Below are 20,072 nucleotides of genomic sequence, written 5' to 3' on the forward strand. Positions count from 1 at the left end.
TAATTAATCGATGGTGGATTTCTTCTATGTGAGTGCGTATGTGTGATTTATGGTAACAGGGAGAGGAGAACATTCATTGTAGTACACACCACAAACCAGGGGCAGAGGCATCTGTCGTGAAGCACAGGCAAGTCCTCAGCTTGCATGTCTTACACTGCAAGAACAGCTCCATTTCTGAAAGGCACAAGCACTCAGCCATAGAAAACTTCTGCTATAGCTGAGTAGAAAAAAGATAGCAGCACACAAGCTATGGAATAAGAGTGAGATGCAAAACTTTTCTCCTCCATGCTCTTTTGCCAGAGTTTTAGAGCTGAATAATAATAAAAAAAAAAAAAAACAAAACAAAAAAAATTAAAAAAAAAAAAAAAAAAAAAAAACAAAACCAAACCAAAACAAAAAAGGTATTTTGAAACATGGACTTATTTCCAGTACAAAGCATAGCAAACCAAAGTAATTAAGGTGGGCAATTTTGCCTCCCAAAGGCAAAAATTATTAGATGTCAGTCTATCATGGACAATGAGATTTACTGAGTCTGTTTGGGTTATTTTTACACCAGTATTTTCCAAAGCTTTGCCATTCACACCTTTCTGTGGTGCTGTCTCTCTTGGTGCTTTTTTCTGCTTTTAAAAGAAAGAAAACTATATTGTGCTACAGTTGAGAGAGATGTGTCCTGAGGGGTATAAAGCCCTTTCCATCATACTAGAGGTCATACTAGTTTATAATTACATGTGAGTTTTGTCAGCTGGAGGCTGCTCTTCCACATTTCTCCTGTCCATAGTGGTGCAATGTTGCCACAGACATTATTTTTCCATCGAGATTGTACTTGGGAGACAGAAAGGGAAACTGTGCATGCCCATCATGAGGAATTTGTGACAGGAGAATCTTTGATATCACAGATAAACTGCCTGAAGCTTGTTTGTGTTTTGCATTGGGTGGGGTGACCAGGGCCTTGGTGTTGGTCCAAGCTCATCTGATGAAGATGGCAAATGGGCCCTCAATGGCTACTGAGCCTTGTGCTCAGACTGGACAACTATAATTGATCCAAGCCAGGTTTTATACACTTCTTAGTCTGGCTTGGTTTTGTTGGTTTTTTAACATCTGTGTCCTTTAACTCAGCTTTTCTGAGGTGATCATCTCCTTGGTGATTTCATCATCTAACTTAGCAAATATGGCCGTTTAGAATCTTAGTCCACCTGAACTGCTCCCTTTGCATATTTGCTTTTTCTGAACAGCTTTCTAACAGCTTTTATTTTTCCTGACTTGCAGTCAGTAAGTGAAAGTTGAATGTTCAATAGAAGTTCAAAATGAAACCTGGATTACAGTAGGTTTATTCATACCTCTCCCAAGTCAGTTTGCTGCGCCAGTCATAATGTTCCTTTTTTGTGAGCTGCTGAGCCTTCCTTGCCAAAGCTAACAATTCACAGGACTCAGCTGGATTCCACGTCCTACCAGTGAACTCAACCCATACATCACCAAATAAACTGTTGGATAAATAGATAAGGAAACTGTAGCTGAAATGGAAGATGCCCTGGGCCTGACATAAATGAGCCTTTCCTGATTTGTGAGTCACCTCCTGACTAACTGTACAAGCCATGGAACAGAAAAATCTAATCTGCTATGACAAAGAAAAATAACGAATTAATATCTTTGGATTGACAACTTCAGCAACTTTACCTGATACTAGCAATATGAACTTCAGAGGGAAGGAATACTTTTTCACATTATCTACTGAATTTTTTCAGTAAGCAATAAACAACAGCATCAGAGCAAATATGAGCTTTTCATTCCCCTAAGTGGATCATCTCTTCCTTAGATTTTTTCAAACTCTAATTTCTTATTTTTTGCATTAACTAGAATGTCTGTTGTGGATATGGTAACATTCCTTTTGCTACAGTCAGCTGATACCTTAACAAAGTAAAAGAGAGTTACCTGAAATATAGGAAGGATAGCTCAAGCTCAACACTTCAGCTGATGGTGCATTGCTAGCAATTAAACTTTCCAGACACAACAAACATATCTTAAAATGTTTTCAAGATGTTCTGAAAAAAATTCAGCCTCATAAAAATAAGTTTAGTGAGGGAAGGCAGACACAAGTTATCCCTGCTAGTGGCTTAGCTGTGAGGTTGTGTCTCCTTAGATGTTTAGCAGATTGTTTCCAATTTTGCTGTTTGTGTTTCAGTGCTATGACCCATATACTCTTTATCTTGTCAGCTCTTGAATTCCAGTTTGATGATGCTTTGTTTGTGCTCTGCCAGAACCTTCATTAATTTAATTATCTAAATTATCCATATATGAAATCTGTATGGGATGTGGGACCTTCAGTGAACAGGCCACGACGTTATTTTTCATATACTTGTTCAATGTAGCATGGGACAGGAGAACTGTTTGATGAGACTAAGCCTCTCTCCTATAAAGTGAAATACATTTCCCTGAAACCCCTTTTTGAAGAACAGTTTAGAGGGAATTGACTAAGGTCCCTTGAAGAAGAGGAAAAGGAGTTGTTTGCAGGTTGTTAGTATTGACTGCACTGGTAAAGAGAGAGGGAAGAACTTCACTTTTCTGGCTTTAATGCTTCTAGGATGTTGCTACCTCTCTGGTTTCTCTTACTTAAAAGCTCAGACTGGTTGCTTGGAACCATCTGGTATAATGGTCAATGTCTCACAGAAATGATTCCATCCTAAAACCCTCTTGTAAGTGTGATGGCCTCAACAATCCAGTGTGCTACTTCACCAAACTGCCTGTTACTGCCCATGCCTCATGGCTCACTGTCTTGTAGACTCCTGTCTGTAAGACAACTTGTATTCAGGACTGGATCTATCACTACCATAATGGCCACGTAAGCAAAAGTCTTGAAAGGCACTCTCATCTCAAGATGTTGAAGCAGAATAACACACTAATCCATGTTCCAAATTAATTGAACAAACTGGCAGACTGCCCAAGATCATACAATGAAGCACCATGTAAATATCAGACTGTCTCTGAAACCAGTTTAGTTTCTTCATAAATTAAGATTAAAATGCTCTTTAACATTATTTAAGTACATATGGTGGCGTACAGGCAAACATTTGCTTGACAGAACAGTAAATAAATGGACTCTTCCTTTACAAATGTGCAATGACCTAACTAGTATAGGTCTAATAATCTTTAGAATCACACCAACAATTAATCCAACGCCCTGGCTGGAATCCAGCCATAATAATGTAGTTCCACCTGACTGACTAAACTTCTTTTGTAGTTGCAGTGGGTCTGATGCTCCTACTCTAATAGAGACAGCATATCTACTAAAGAGCCTGTATCTTTTTTCCCTCCTGAACAGTAGCATAATTTCTCTTCTTTTCCTCCCTCAGCTATTATTTCACAAGGTAACAGAATGGAGAGCAAACAGCAAAGCAACAGCATGAGGAAAGAAAATAAAGCAGTAAAGAAAAAAGTGGTGAGTGAATTCATCAAAATTTCTGTCAAGGCATTTGTTTGTTATTTATTGACTGGAGGTAGAAAATAATTATAAAATAATTATTTGGAACCTATATGAATACTTACTCTTTTTTTGAGTAGCATATGTTTAGTTTCTGTAACTAAACAACAGTGATTGGAAAGGGTCAAAAATTGGGAGTGTGTTAAGATGAGAAATTATGCACATATTAATCACACGTAGCCATGGCATTTGTATTTGAGTATGAACTGAACTACTTGCACCCATTTAACATGAAACAAAACAAAATACAGGTGTCTTATTCATCTCAAATACACTCTATATATTCTGGTGGCTTGATTCTCTTAACTTGACTTTTTATTTTTTTTTTTTTACTCTTACAACAATTCAAAGGGATGGTAAATGTTGTCCAGATCCTCTATCAACATGTACAATAATTGCACACACTCATGAGTGTCCTCTGGCTTCCTATTCAAACACCAGTCATCTTGATTTGAGCCAATAACAACTCGAAGCTGCTGCATCATAAACTGTTTTCCAGCCTGTATTGCTCAGTGGCATTACTTACTATGACTCTGAGAGCTCTAAGATAGTTCTGAGGCATGTAACATATCAGAAGTGAAAACAGCTCAGATTTACACCAATATCAGCTACAGTCACTTGGGGACAATTCCCAGATGCACTTAATACTCATCATTGCCAAGTAGAAGGTGTCATTTAACTCTTAGCAGTTCAAAATTCTGTGTTTGCAAGTAAGTACCTTCAAATATAATAGCTGAAAGCTTTTATCTTCCCCAGGTGGCATGTCTAATCCCCATCCTTAACACAGCAGTAGTGTGGCGTGTCAGATCTAAACCTCCTAAGGCTGTGGAAGCATCCTTAACATCTTAATTGGCCGCAAGTCTTGTGGTACCCTCACTTTCCAGCCTCGGCAGCACGGGAAGTCTTCCCCACCTTAGTCTAGAGTCTTGCTCACAGAAAGGCTGCCCGGATCTCCACTCGGGACGGCGGCAGGGGCCCCTGCAAGCCGTGGTCCCCCAGCCCCACTGCCACTCGGCGGCGGGGCCGCGATGGGCACCGAGTCGTGACAGTCCCCTGCCCGACGTGCTCTGCTGGGCAAATCCCCGCGGAGGGACGGGGCCTGCCGGGCAGCCCCAGGCACGGCGGCGGGCGGGCACCCTCTCTAAGTTATGTGCGAGCACGCACAGAGTGAGCTCGTGTTCCCCATCGCTCGAGTCCTGCCCGCAGCCCCGGGCACCGGCTCTGTCTCCTCCCGAGAGCCGCCTCCTCCCGCGGCCGGGACAGGGACCGGGACCGGGACAGGGACAGCGACAGGGACAGGAACAGGGACGGGAGCAGGGACAGGAGCAGGAACAGGGGCAGGGGCAGGGGCAGGGGCAGGAGCAGGGACCGGGACAGGGACAGGGACAGCGACAGGAGCAGGGACAGGGACGGGAGCAGGGACAGGGACGGGAGCAGGAGCAGGGGCAGGGACAGGAGCAGGAGCAGGGGCAGGTACAGGGGCAGAGGCAGGGGCAGGGGCAGGGGCAGGGGCAGGGACAGGGGCAGGGACAGGAGCAGGGGCAGGGACAGGAGCAGGGGCAGGGACAGGGGCAGGGACAGGAGCAGGGCTGCAGCGGCCCCGGACGCCCCCGAGCGCCGGCGCGGCCCCCCCGCGCCCCCCGCGGCCGCGCCCGCTGCCCGCGGAGATGCGCGGCCGTTGCGCCCGAGCGGCGGCGGCATGGACGGAGCGGCGGAGCCCGAGGCGGACGCGCTGGTGAAGCGGGGAGCGGGGAGCGGCGGCCGCGCCCGCCGGGGCGTAAGTAACGCGGGGCAGCTTTCCGTGCTGCGGGAATGCCCGCAGCCCTGAGCGCGGAGCGGCGCGGAAGCTCGGCCTGTGATGCCCAGCCTCGGGGAGGATTAACGGGAGAGGGGGTGATTGCGATCCTCTCTGGCGGGGTGGGGAGGATGGTGCGCGGAGGCTGAGGGAGCCGGAGGCTTCCCCGAGAGCCGGGAGGAGCTCGGGTTGCGCAGCCCTTCCCCGCTCGGGAAGTTGTGCCGGTGCAGGGAGGCCGGCGGGCAGAGCTGAACACTCCGCACCGCCGAGCCGGGGCCCCGAGCGCGGGCGGGGTCAGCGCGGGCCGGTGCGTGCCGGGCCGGGGGCAACCGCGGCAGCGGGGGAAGCGCCGGCCGGCGAGGGCTGGGCAAGGCGAGGGCTCTGCTGCTGCTTCCTCGCTGCTGCCCAGGACCATCCTGTTGAGAAGCTCTCAGGGCAAGGGCAGAGCCAGGGAGAAAGGGACGGAGGTTTCCATTCATCGCCCGCAGCCCCGAGGGCAGAGCTGCCGGAGGGACCGGGAGCTCGGGCACCTGCCGGACCTGGGACTCCCCAGCACGGTGCTCCAGAGTCCAGCTTTCCTGTGCCAATTAGCAATATCTATTTAAAAATATTAAACTTCCTTATGCATGCATGCAATGTTTACCACTAACAATTGTGCTTAATTTTAGTCTGAGGAGGGGGCTATAACTAACCAAGGTACAATACTCTAAACTGTGTTTTGAAAACTGAAGTGCAAACTGTCATGGAGTAAATGAAAAAAAAAAAAAAAAAAAAAAAGAGAAAATTGAGATTCATGGTAGCCAGCGCAAATATTTCACTACTCACTGAACAAGGACTGGAGCTGAGAAAAGCATCTGTAGACCACAATGCACTAGGATCTGTGATTAGACCAAAAATGTGGGCTTTCACAAGTAAGCAGTCCTCGGGTATCTGCAGGTCTTTGCTGTGACTGCCATGCAGCTCTCCTGGCTGAACTCATTGCTGTGGTGATGGTGACACGCTCCTGCCCCTGGGCTGGCAGCAGCGACGCATGAGCACACGCATGGCCGTGAAGCCAAGGAACACCTATGAAGGAGGCGTGGTCGCCTTCTTGTTTCCTGGCCATTTTAAAAGACACTGGGGGTTGTGTTTATCTTTCCTGTCCTTTTACTAATGTTGCCACAGGGTAAATTTTTTTTTGAGCAACAGTTTGATTTTTTTTTTTTTTGCATTCTTGCCTCATTGTGCTTTTGTCTTTATCTGGTGTTGCTGAAACCTGAGCAAATATTTAAAATAGTGAATTAAGAGACAGGACATGGAGAAGTTGAAGTCCATGTTCCAAGTTCCAAAACCTCTGAACTGAGTGAGTCTGAAGTTTTCTGCAGCAGCCTGTATACCTAAAAACTCCATGGTATTGAATAAGTTTCTAAACCCAGTTATCACAGTGTGAGATTTTCTAAGCACTTCTATGATTTGCCCTGCAGTATCTTCCACTTAGCCTCACATGCATATAATTTGCCTGTACTGAAATTTTTGTGCATTCATTGATGTTTTTAATAACCATTAGGCTATATGTTCCAAATAATTTTGATTGCAGGATTTTTCTGATGTGTCTAATGTTGTTGAAGTAGAGCCCTTTAGAAACAGTTCATCAAGATTACTGCGTAACACTTGGGAACTCACTGTTTGTGAACCCTTTGGGAGCAGCCTGGTAGACCACCAGAAATATTTTCCCCAACATCATTCATTCAGAGTAGTAGCAATTTCTTCTAAGTGCAGGAATGTTTGTGCATAGCAGAGAAATAATGAGCACCCAATATGAGGTGTTATCATCAGAAGTTAAATAAAGCCTTATGTCAAGTTTCTACATTTTGTTAACAAAGTAATGGTGCAAATTCTGAGTGTGTGTGGGGCAGGCTCATTTTAAGAAGCTGGCTAATATCAATAAATTGTGTTTGGCTTATGTAATGATCTCAACGGGATATATTTCATACACAAGGCTTTTCACCCCCTGCACACTTCCTCCTGACCTGACCAAAAGCAGGCTGGTTAATGAACTGTGTAATCTCTTAAAAGGTTCCCACATCATGTGGAAGAAGTTAAAAACACTCAGCCGTCCTGCAGAGTGCATTTTGAATGCTCAGAGTTGGCAGATACGAGCGTGGCAGACCCCACATGTGCTGATTGCACACCCTGCTCCCCACCCTGGCACCTGGGCATCTCATCCCTCCTGCACAGGTCACAGAGCCCGTGACAGCAGTGTGGCACAGGAGCTCTGGCACATGCCAAAGCCACGGCGTGTTCACCTGCCCTGCTGTGCCCACAAGGCTGGTGGAGCTCGTTCCAGTCCCCTGTCACTGCAGCTGAGCCGTGTGTCAGCTACACAAACTCCTTCATGCTCAGGACCTGCATTTTCCAAAGGGAACACACAACTCTGTGCAGCTGACAGAATGTATTCACTCACTAATCTGGTGTGGTCAGTGATATAACTGAAGCTGAGTTTCTTAGGCCTGCTTAAGCAGGTCTTCCTCCTTTTGGAAGGATTGAGGCTTCAGTGAGTGAGGAGGCTGGGCATAAAGAGCAGTGAGCTGTGCCTGAAATTCTATATTCTTATCATAGCTGGTTTTTTAAATTGAAAACACATTAAAAATACATCCATTTCAACACATTCAGAGTTGTCTTTCATTATCTACACAATGACATTTGCAATTGACCAGCCACCCAAACACTTACTTCAATGTCTCTTGGGAATGGCTGGGAATGGTCTCTTCTGCCATATTCTGTGATCCAGCAGAAGTGAATGCCAGAAAGTAATACTGGGGAAGTTGGAAAGGAATGCAAATGCAAAATCTCTCAAATCAAAGCAGCTCTACCTTTTATTCAACAGCTGATGTGGAAGCAGAAATTGCAGATTTGGGCTAAAAAGAGTGTGAGGAGGATGAGGGGAGGAGCCCTGAGGAGGCAGAAGTACAGGTGTGCCACTGGGAAAAAGGGCACCGGAGAGTGTGTGTGGCAGCAAGTTACTGTTGGAAACTTGCATTCGGATTACAAAATGCCTAGTTTGTAGGCATCATTTTGATGTTTTTGGTCACAATTTCACCAATCCTTTTGGGCGGGGGCGGGGGGTGTGCACACCGCTTCATGAGTTTTCAGCCAAGTCGAATCTACACACAGACCTGTTGTATCACATATATGCTGTGCCTTACTTCACTGTGTTAGTGAAATACTGTCAACAGTTTCCTTTGCTGAGATTATGCTTCCCCAGCATTTTACTTTTTGGTGTGGGAGCTGCTAGAACACTTGCAGCAGAACTCTGTGAGGTTGAAAAGAGTTCAAATGTTCACTTATGCCTCCATAGATGTTAAGTGACGTGCTGTCACTTCAAATGTAACATTTCTCAAAATGAGCAAGGGGAAGTGTTTTAGGCTGTTCTGCAGCAAGGACATCTGCCTGCACGAGCCATGCAAGATAGCTAAGGAGTGTTTAAAACCTGAGGTATATTAATTTTGAGTGTATCAACAATGGCTGTATCTTTTCTTTGTTTTTCAGAATTGGTCTGGGAGTCTTATTGTAGCCTCCTTAACTGGTGCTTTTGGGTCGTCTTTTCTTTACGGTTACAATCTGTCGGTGGTGAACGCTCCCGCAGGGGTAAGTGACTGACCAAAGCGGAATTTGAAAGCAGTAGAGGGCAGCCTTGTCCAACTATTGTCTCCTCAGCATCCTGCCTTTATAGTCTTCCTGATTACATAGTAGGAGGGGATTAAATCTCGTATAGTAACGTTGTTTTGCCCAAAACATTCTTTCTGCTTCCTGTGAGGTTTTCACATAAATTCAGTAACTGTCAGAGAGCTAAATGCTGCTGTTGAGATGAATGGGTGCACATGCTTTGCTTCTCATTCTCCCAGGTCCAGGCTAAGCATGACTCTTCTTGCACACTTTTATGTGATAAAATATTTTTAATATCAGACTGGTGAGTATTCAGTGGCTGCATGCACATGTTCAGCAACTTCTGTTCATGTGATCCAATTCCAGAGGGTTGCACATTTCATTCCCACAGTACTGATATTATAAATAATGCCTCTGGTTTCCTCTTAAATAATGGGTCTCAACTTCTGTGTTTTGTTGTGATATCTTGTTTGGTTCTGAATTCTAAACTTCTTCGTCTATTGGCTGCAACATGTGGGATAGATTTGATGAATAGAGCACTATAAAATCAATATACAAAATTCTGGGGATTTCATTAAAATATCAGTTATTACAAATGGAAATCTGGACACTTTGTTTTTACACTGGCTGTCTAGTGACCCTCAATTCAGTCAAGCACAGCAGGAAGCAATTCAGTGGAGATGCAAACAATACTATTTTGAAAAGTAGCTAGTAAATATTGGGAATTAACTGCAGAAAATCCATCTCAATACAGTTCCTTTCCAAAACTAAGCTCCTTCTTTTATGAAAATCTCCTATTAAAATATGTGGCTAGATTTCCGCCTAAAAAGATTTTTAATGTTAAAGGTGGATGCAATATTTATGCAAATAACAAAAGAAGCATTTTGTAAAATTTATGTTCTATACGTGGATTTTATTTGGTAAACTGTTGACCCAAAGAAGTAGGAAGCGACTCGGCTTATAGAAATCTTTAATTGCTTGCTTCATAACTTCTGTGAGTTTTCTTCAAGTTCGTGTGATTATATACTGGTTATTCAAGGCTGGATAAACTGGGTGTTACCATGACATGTCCAGTCATCAATTCACCTTGCAGTCATCAGAGGATAAAAACGGCTTAGAAAAAGTCAGCAAGAAGCTGTAATTCTGTGAGCAATAGTATTGATTGTCCTGATGGAAAAATCCTTCCTGCACTGCCTTGGGGCTGTCAACAGAGCAGTGAGAATGAGCCAATTTCTAAACTTTTAAGTACCATTTAAAAATGGACTGTCCTGGTAGTTAGAGCTTTCTGTCAATTTCAGTTTCTGTAAGGGAGAGAAAGGATGATGGGATGTGCTCCTTGACAGCACTCAGAAAGTTCTCTTTGATTCATGCAATAGATTACAGTGGTGTGGGTGGGGAGGTTGAAGATGCAACCCTGTGAAAAATGCTAAATTCCAGGTTTTGTGCTTAATGACACTTCCAGGATTGTCTGGTTTTGTTTGAAATCTTTAGTGTGGCTTTTGTGCTGAAACTGGGCACTCTGCTGATGGCTTTGGCCATACCATTACAGGTATGCACAAAGTCTCCCTTGGTGTTCAGTGTTTGAGTGAGAAACTTCATAACTCTCTTATTCATGTTAAGCCATACTTTAGCTAGGGCTATGGAGTAGTCCTATGACAAGGAAGCTGTGTAGTTCAAGAAGAAAATAGCACTCTGTCCTCTGGCACTCTCTCCAGCTCCAGCACTGCTGTGTGTCATCCATTTCAGGACCACTTCCCTGTCCCTGTCCCTGGAGCTGCAGTGACCAGGTTGAAGGGAAGAGCAAAGGCTGAGGTCATAGCCATGGTGGGGAATAGTGAGCCATATCAAAGCTGTGCTTCTTGCAGCACAAGAAAAGGAACCTCTGCCCCATCTCTTTTCTCCTGTGTATGACACAATGTCTGCTGCAAGGTGACCCTTTGGGAATACTGATGTGAGATGACTGAGAAACACCAAAGCTGAGCATCTTGTAGCTGTAGCTAAAAGCAGCCTTGTAAGAGGTTATACCGGGAGTGCAGTAATTCCTAAAAGTTGTAAGCTGCATTTCTTTTATAAACTTGGTAGGAAGAATAATTTCTTGTGGTGACATTCAGCTTACTGCTGACATTGTCAGACTGTCCTTCTTTCCATAGGATGCAGGGTATCTTCTGCCCCTGCTTACTTCAGTGCAATCTCTCTTGATGCTGAAGTTCTGCAGCCTTAGAGGAGGACTGTATAATCCTTTGAGAAGTAGTGAAAAAATGTCTGATTACAACAGTTGACTACAACACAGAATGTTTCCAGGATTCTTGAACTGGATGTCAGCAGGAGCTGAGGGAGTGAAGGAAATTAATTTAAGACTGAAGTGTTGAAGAACTATATGTAAATTCTTGTGTCCCCTTTTCTTTCAGAGCCACAGATTGTGTCAGCTCATCAAACCACAGGGGAATTCGCCTACAGTTCCCATTGGTGGGCTTTACTTCAGGTCATCTTGTGAGGCAGAATTAGTCTAACTTGCAGATTGTTGCAAGGGGGAAATAAGCTGCACATACTCTGTTCAGAGCTGAGATTTCTTCCCACTCAGTTCCCTGTAGTTCTGTGGGAAAGAGCATGGCCCATCACAGGTATGATTCCCTGAGAAACCCAGAAGTACAAGTTTCCATGGGCTTGTTCAAAGAGTCACCAGAATTTATTAAAAACATATGGGAGCATTTGGCAATAGGAAGACAAAAGACTTAATTGAATACAAGATTCTGTCTTTTTCTGAGCTGCATTTCTACAGTTCATTTCATGGACTGATTGTGAAACAATGATGTGCTTTGTGCTCTGTGAGGGAAGCAAAGTCGCTGCTACTTTCTGCTCTGCAGCCCTTGCCCTCGTCCTGCAGGAGGCTGCAGCTCTGGGTTCCTGTGGCACAAACACACAGCCTGCTGTGACAGCTGGTTCTGCAGTTGTCACTGTGTGTGAATGACCTCTGTAGCTATGGGTATGACGAGGAAAATATTTGTTTTGTTTTTAAAATATACCCATTAAATTTGTATATATAAAACTTTATATATTCCTTATATTCCTCTTTTCTTTCTCCTCCCAGCACTACTAAAATAATGAACTGAGGCAGATGAGAAAATAAGATACTGATATCAGTCAGCCACCATTTTTGTAGGCTTTGTTTACAGGCTAAAATTTTTGTATACAGGTTTATGCTTTTAGTGTTATTGAGACACCTGATCAAAACCCCCAAGGGAGCTTTTACACACAATTTAATGGATTCAAATCCAGTGGATTTGTTATACCAGGTTTGTTTTGTTTCATGTGCATCTTCTGAAAACCTCTGTGTTTTATTAACTTCCTACTTATTGGCAATGGAAGTGCAGAGAGAGGTGCTAGTACATGTCAGAACATCCATCTATCTGTTACTAGCGAGTGTTTTAGTTTGTACTTTCTTTTCCTGAATATATGCAGTTATTTGATGTCTCCTTGTAAATAATTAAGCTATGCTGAGAAAATTAGTCATAACACAAGCAGAGAGTAATTTACATACTATTTTTAGCCATTATCATTAACAAGAAATGCTAATAGTGTTCTAAAAGTGTTTTCTCTTAGTAATCATTACTACCAGAAATTAATTTTGAATAGACAAGAAGATGTCTGAATCTAAATATAATCTGAGTATTGGTGTTAAAGAACTAAGGTGTTACTGCTTTATTTAATGGCAGATTAATTTGGAATCTTATTCTGAGACTTCTAAATTATTCAAGCTCCAAAAATTACTTATCTTTTTTATTTTTATTTTTAAAATGGTTTTAATTTTTTTCCCTGTCTGTTTAGAAACATTCAAGATAGGATGGGAGAAATAACCCTGTTCTCTTTTTAATTCAGGGCACAGGAAGTTTACTACAAATTTGATAGATGGAAGACAAGACATTGTACATTCTACTGTCACCTTTCTTAGGTATTTTGTAGATGGAGAGGTGATGAAAAAAACCCTCAAATAGAATATTTTGTGTGTCCAAGGTCAGACTTTAGGTAAAGTTTGAAATTTCTAGTTTGAACAGGGAAAATGTAATGGCTTATTATGCTGAGAAGAAACTGGGAAGAAGTAATTAAAGATATAAGATTAAACTTTTGATATTGTAGAGCTTGAGAGCTTTTCCCAACTGTGTTGTGCCTTCTGCTGTAGGGACTGCAACTTCCTGGTGCTGTATCCTCACCAGAGCATCAGGCACCACAGTGCAATTCCTTGGTTTTGAAACAAGAGCAACATAAAAACAAGGAAGCTTGACTAAAGAGAAAATAAAAAGGAGATGTCTCTGCAGGCAAACAGAGACTGTTAAAACACTCTCCTGGAGCTATGACATCTTTGCCTTATAAAAGGTTAAGAACTTAGTCTAATTAAACATCAGGGAAGGGAAGTTGTTAGAAGGCATCCTTCAAAATCCAGTTGTTGTGGTCATGTGAGGAAACCAGAGGAAGAATGTAAACTTTGGCATGTTAAAGGCTAAAGGATGATCTCGTCCTGGACATTCTTGTCTACCTGTGGAATTTTTTCCCCATCTGGTTTGGTACTGCCTTGCAGTTATAGCTATAAACTGATTCAGTTTGTTTTATTGCAGTTTTATCTATAAATGAGGCCTCATTTTTTGGAGGAGGGAGACAGAAGAGCAAGAGTGATTCCTGCAAGAAAGCTACTGGGGATTTTCTGGGTTTCTAATTCGCTTCTCTCAGTTGTATTCCTAAAATGTTGGGGGTTTTCCCCACATATTTTTATTGTGTGTTTTCTTTCAGTATATCAAGAAGTTTTACAATGAAACTTGGGAGAGGAGATATGGCTTCTCAGTGGATGAAGGCACGCTGACACTCCTCTGGTCCATAACAGTTTCCATTTTTGCCATTGGTGGCCTTGTGGGTGCCATTATTGTAACCCCAATTGTGAAGTTCTTTGGAAGGTAAGTGCTTTAGAAGACTTGCATTTTCTAAAGTAGTTTCTCACTTACTCTCTCTAGAAGTTTTTACTTTTATTAAAAAACAAAGCAAAACAAATCTTTAAATTCTGAAAACTTACTGTGCATCATTTGAGCCACAAAAGCCATTTGCTCTGAATGGGCAGTGGGTTGAGATCTCAAGGAGTGTGTCTTGTCAAGTATGCCAAAGGAAAATACATAAAATAAAAATGATTTCACAAAGGACTGGCAGAATCTCGTTTCATGAGTTTACTGAGCATCTTACTGTAAAAAAACAAAGATATCAACATATCTCATTTGCTTCTTAACAGCATTTGTTGTTATATGGTAATAAAATTTTACTCTTTTTTCAATCCTTGTGTCAGCTGAAATTGCAGTTTGAAGAACTGGACTTGGATGAAGTTCCTGTATGGCCTTCCCCAAGAAGGGGGTGTGGCATCCATTCTGTACAATGCAGTATTTGACCAAGTCTTGACCATAGAGAATATAAGTATTTTAGGAATGTTTGTGTTAGTGTGTGCTTGCATTTTTGCTGCAGGTACTAAATAGGTATTTCTGTCAAATTTTTGTGTCATATAGTCTTTCAAATAGAATTTGAAAGGTCATTTATAATTTATTGATATTTAGAAGGGCATGGGAAAAACCCCCACCACTGTAGCATTCATCATAACTGCTTATTTGGATTTTTCTTAATTGTAAATTCAATATTATTTTATATCTTTTAGTCAGTTAAATCACAGGAGAACATCATCACTGAAGCTTAAGTATAAGTGTAAACCTCCAGTGTTCTTACCTTCCTGTTTTATGTCTTTATTATTTCCATTAGATTGGACTTTCCTAGGTCTATTTTTCATATCTCATTTTGCATCTCAAAGAGTGTATTTTCAGGTTCTTCGATATCATGCTTACAGCAAATCAGTATTCTTAGCTGTTACCCATTCTTCATAAATTTATTTTGTCACTTCAGCACTTGATTTTCAATTTTTAAATATTTTCCATAGTTACATTATTTATTTTTTTAGGTTTTCAATTTCTTCTGCCAAATCATACATTTGGCTTTAACATACTTGTTAGAAATATGGAACCGTGCCTGACTCAGACTGATTAATTCTCAGAAAATTGTTGAGTCTTTATTAAAATAAAGTGAAGTAAAAATGGGTACACAGAAGGTTAGAATTTTCAGCGAAGAGTAGAACAGCTTGTTAAAATTGTTAAATTGTTAAAGTTGTTAAAATGGTGGCTGATCTCTGTCATAGATACCCTTCCACTGGAGCTGGTCAGGTTTCCAGGGCAGGCCTTTACACTTGCAGGCTCTGCCCCTGTTTGTTGTGTTTATCTCCATTAAGCCATGGAAACAGCTCTGTTACAGATGCAGGGGGTGAGTGATGGAGCAGAAATGGGAAGGGGCTCTGTGAATAAAGGCAGCTCACCAAAGAGTGGATCTTGATTTTGCTGCTCACCCTGCAGAGTGTTTGTCTGGTCTAGGAACCCAGACTGACACGTCATTATGGTAATTGAGGAGCACACAGTGGAATGTTGACAGAACAATAAAATACTTTGCTGTGAAATTGCTCAAGTGTAGGTTGGAGGGTTGTATCTATGATGAAGCTGAGCTCCATTTACACTGACACAGAATAATGAGCTAAGGGGGATTAAAAGCACTAGTCAGAAATAATGTATGACTTTAAAAGAACACTTTTGAATCATATTGCTGTAAGGTTAAAAACATAAATTCCAAATTACTGGATTGCTAGGCCCTATTTACTTCAAGAGACATGTAGAGTAATTTTTTGAAAGGGAGCCTTCATCCACATAAACATAATTCCCAAGTTCAGATGTGGCTTTGACTCTTTGTAACTTAAATTACCCTCTTCTAATGGAGAGGGTCTGCTGCTGTTTGTCCTGAGCACCCAAACCAATGTGCTCAAGGGATTGTTTAGGTCACTTCTAGGGTCTCCCTGGGAGGAGGGAGAGGCTGAGCATCACACCAGGCTCCTCTCCTTGCTCTTGGTACCACAGCCAGTGGTCACACTCAGTGCCTTGGGTGAGAGAAAGGAGAGTGCAGGGACTCGGGGTTAGTGTGCAGCCACTCCTCTGTGCCACTCCTTGCTCCTCACTCCTCCTGTGCTCCAGCCTGGGTCCCCATGGACAACAATCCCCCTGGGGATGTCCCTGCCCAGGCCTGGATCTCCCTCTCCTCCCATGATCTTGTAACACTCTTGCTCCATCTCCCCACAGAAGCCACCCCTGCAGCCCCAACGCTTCCAAAGCCTTGCCACAGGCACTGCTCTCCATAGTAACATCCTAAATAGAGTGTTTTCTCGTTTTAATTTCCTTTTCATACTGCCAAAGTCTTTGTTTTTATAATGCTTAGTTAGGCTGTGCTTTTCTCTTCTCAGCTGCATAGGATAAAGGTTTGCTGGCCAACTGTTTCTCAAAAAATATGTATTTTATCGTTTTTATTTAAATTAAAGGAGAAAAAAAGCAGTATCTTCAGATGAATGTATAAGATTTGTTTGACTTCAATGAACATTTCTTTCCATTTTTGTCATTATTTGTATCACTTCAGCCATCTCAGAGTATATATTCATCTGAAAAATCTGTTCTAAACAGTTACAGTTATCAGTCTGATGGTTGTGTTGTACAGACTTTAAATTAATTGTTTCTCATTTTTCTATCTTCAAGCCATGTTATTCATTCAGTGTTCAAAACTCACTAGAAAGCAGGAAGCAGGATTAAAAATACGAATGTTAGAAATATTTCCTTTCAAAAACATATGCATCTGTTGTGAGAAGTTGGGTGACTTTTTCAATGGGGGTGAAATTTCCTGTTAATACTTACATATTGACAGTTTGTCACCTGCTCTAAAAAGGAAAAGGATAGACAGCCTTCCTGGTCACTCCTCTTCTTTTTAATTTATCCCTCAAACTTGAGCAGAAAGTTCTGAAAGATGACAACTAAAATGAATTAAGCTGTTGGCAAATGAGAAAATTGGATGTTTTGAAAAATTTAAAATATATTTTTGTGATTTGGTTTGTACTTTTTAACAAAGCAATAATTTGCCAAAAAGAGTATTTCTTTTATTTGAAGAAAACCTAATGTTTTATTTAACTGTTATAGAATGAAATAATTTTAAAGTGGGGAAGAAATATGTAGACTTGTATTTTGATTAATCAAACAATTTTTAGAAAAAAATATTTATTACTTGAATGAGCCCAAATGTTTTTCCTAACTCTACAAGTAGGAAGTAATTTTCCTCAATGTACAGTTTTAATGGAGAATTTAAGGATGAATTATAATGACACAGATGATGTCACAGTTGGGAAGTTCTTGAAGTGTCAAAAACTCTATCATTAAAGGGCCTGTAGTTATATCAGCTTATTGCTGTTTGAAGTATATTCTTTGGGTTCTCCACACGGACATCTTTTCAGAGTATGCTTATTGATATTCATGTACAGAGCCTAGGCCTGGCACTTGGGTTTTAGGATGCATAAGTTGACTCCCTGCTGTGCTTTTGAAGTACAGCTCTTTAGTTATCTATGTTATGTTTTCTTTTAAACTGTGGTGTAGGTTTGAAACTGAACCATGTGGGTATAGTGCTGTTTTTCATAACTCTACACATCTCAGAGGCAGTGTTTGTTAGGCACTTTTTATTTATAGATATTTAAGAATAATATCTTAGTGTGCTTCTAATACAACTAGATTTAGCTGCCATGATGCTGGTTTCTACCTAAACCATCTTTGCCTTTTAGGAAATGCACATTGGTGCTCAACAACGTGTTTGCAGTGGCAGCTGCACTGTTGATGTCCCTGTCCTTGCTGGCTGGGTCGTTTGAAATGCTCATACTGGGCCGCATTATCATGGGTGTGGATGCAGGTAAGCTGTCACACTGTGCCCATCTGAAATGCTTGTGCTGAGCACACACTGTCCCCTCTTCCCCCATTAGAATTTGCTTTACATCAAAGAGGTATTCCAGGGACTAGCAGTAGCCACGCTGATTTCACTGGGACAAAATGGCACACTAAGGGCTGGAGGATCTGATGTCTGGAGGAGACACTCATGGATGCTCACCACTGCTAACAACACTGTTGTTTCCCCACCTTTCCTCTTCCAGCTGTGGTAGAGTGTATTTGTTTCCATGCCATGAAAATCACTTGATCGGGAGAGCGTATTCTGCTATTAACACTGTTTTAGCTGTGTTTAGCAGTTGGATCCCATGTTAATACCTGCAGGACTAGGGAAGGTTTGGTACCTCATCAATTGTTCTGGCAATATGTTCTTCCCAGTTTGAAAGTAAACCATGGGGGCACAGCATCACCAGAATAATCTTGCAGCTAGAAGGAAGGATTTATGTTAATTTTTATCCCAGATTACCATCAAGAAACTAAACTTCTGAAGCTATGCAAACTTTGCCATTGTACTGACCAGGGTCATGCGTTTGTTTGTTCTGTTCCTGGCTTTAAACAGCCTTCCAACTCTTATTTTATGCCTGTTTTAAAGAGTTCTTTGCAGCTATAAGCCTGTATTGAGAGGAACATCTGTTAATACTATTTACAGTAAAAATACTTCATCTGACAATGTCTGCTCTGACTGATGCACTGGGATTTTTTTCTCTTACCCACACCAGTGCTAACTCGATTTTGCTTGCTTTGGGATGAGCAAATTTAAAACATAAAATCTGTTCTCCTGGAGATTCTCATCTCTGAGTAACCTTTGGTGCTCCACATCAAAAAGCAGCCTACACACATTACTGTAGATCTGTAACAGATAATCAATCCCATAGTGATTAAATGGTGTGAGAGTAATTAGACATGCAGGGAAAATAATTCATTATATGTATGGATAGATACAATTCTGTTCCTTGCAAGTTTTTATGCCACCCTTGTGAGCAGATTATCAGTCAGGCTCCTTTCAATAGAAATTTGTTGCAAACCTGGAATAATAAATATGTTTTGATTTAAGATATGGGTTTTGTTCTTCTTTTGTAGGCATTTCATTAAGTGCCCTTCCCATGTATTTGAGTGAAATATCTCCTAAGGAAATCCGTGGTTCATTGGGTCAGGTCACAGCAATCTTCATTTGCATTGGTGTTTTCACTGGTCAAGTTTTGGGGCTGCCAGAAATATTTGGGCAAGTAAGTATTTAACAAACCTTTTCTATCAAAGAACACAAGCATGCTCTAAGTGTCGTATTTTCATATTTTGACTGGATTCTTCACAAAAGTGGAAAACAGAAATATTTATTCTGTGTTTTGAAGCGCTTTGAAAAGCCGTTTCCTCCATGTCTTCTACAAGCACATACTAAAAGCATGGCTAAGTTTGGTAGATGTAGCCAGCAGGTTCAACAGCTTGAGTGGCTTGTGTGTGTCCATATGCAGATGTTCTTCTCCCCCTCTCTTGATGTACATCTTTTTTGCTGGTTTCCAGTTTCTTTGGACATCATAGAAATGCTTAAGAGTTTTTATATTTTTGATCTGTACTTTTTCAATGTGAGATAGAGCTGAGAAAGGCTTGATTAGAGTTATGATGACAACCTGAATAGGAAGACTCTTGCTTAGTGATTATAGTGTTCCTTTTAATGCAATCCTTACTTGCCCAGCTTTTAGACTAACTGATAGAAGAGCAGAGTTAACACACACCTTTATGGAAAGATTATTTATTCACATAAGAGGTTGTGTTGCTGTCATAGGCTGAGATTAACTTGGTGGCCACTGGATGTCATCATCACTCTGAATAAATGAACTCGAGTTTTGTTCAGGCTGGAAATTGAAAATACAGAGTCACACAATGGGTAAGGTTGGAAGGAACCACACTGGCCATCTGAGCTGACCAGGTGCTTTCCATTCAGAGATGATTCTTCAAGACAGTGTGGAGGAAAGGTCTGCAATCCTCTCACAGTAAAACTTGAACACAGAATCCCTTCTGTTCAGCCAGAAAAAGTAGTAAGGAGTTGGAAAGTGAGAGGAGCTTTTCCTTCTCTGTCCACCCAAAGGCAACTCCTTTGTAAATACATGATACCACCATCCCTGACACTTTTTTTTTTTTTCCCTGACCAGCTTTCCTGTTCTTTCCCTTTATTCTGTTCAGCTCTCCTGAAGGCAAATTATTTGATTCAATTTACCCTTTATTGAAGGACAGATTTTTCCCCTGCCCATCCAAAGCAACAGATTTTAGGAAAAAACTTTAAATGGCTCTTATT

The 20,072-nt window shown here is 41.7% G+C and overlaps 1 protein-coding gene across 4 annotated transcripts in view; it reads left to right on the plus strand.

Moving 5' to 3' along the window:
- Nucleotides 1–20,072, plus strand: part of SLC2A9 (solute carrier family 2 member 9) — a 99,540-nt gene that overhangs the window by 15,250 nt on the left and 64,218 nt on the right. For 2 of the 4 annotated variants that reach the window (XM_064418647.1, XM_064418646.1), the window contains 5 exons: nt 3,348–3,433; nt 8,799–8,897; nt 13,698–13,858; nt 17,626–17,750; nt 18,863–19,008. In XM_064418647.1, coding sequence (XP_064274717.1) covers nt 3,371–3,433; nt 8,799–8,897; nt 13,698–13,858; nt 17,626–17,750; nt 18,863–19,008 — 594 coding nt within the window. In that variant the 5' untranslated portion in view covers nt 3,348–3,370. Of the gene's footprint in view, nt 1–2,691; nt 2,837–3,347; nt 3,434–5,128; nt 5,253–8,798; nt 8,898–13,697; nt 13,859–17,625; nt 17,751–18,862; nt 19,009–20,072 lie in introns of those variants that run through there. The other 2 variants (XM_064418648.1, XM_064418645.1) reach the window with 2 other exon arrangements.

Source organism: Passer domesticus, chromosome 4 (assembly GCF_036417665.1).
Source record: "Passer domesticus isolate bPasDom1 chromosome 4, bPasDom1.hap1, whole genome shotgun sequence".
NCBI classification, from domain to species: domain Eukaryota; kingdom Metazoa; phylum Chordata; class Aves; order Passeriformes; family Passeridae; genus Passer; species Passer domesticus.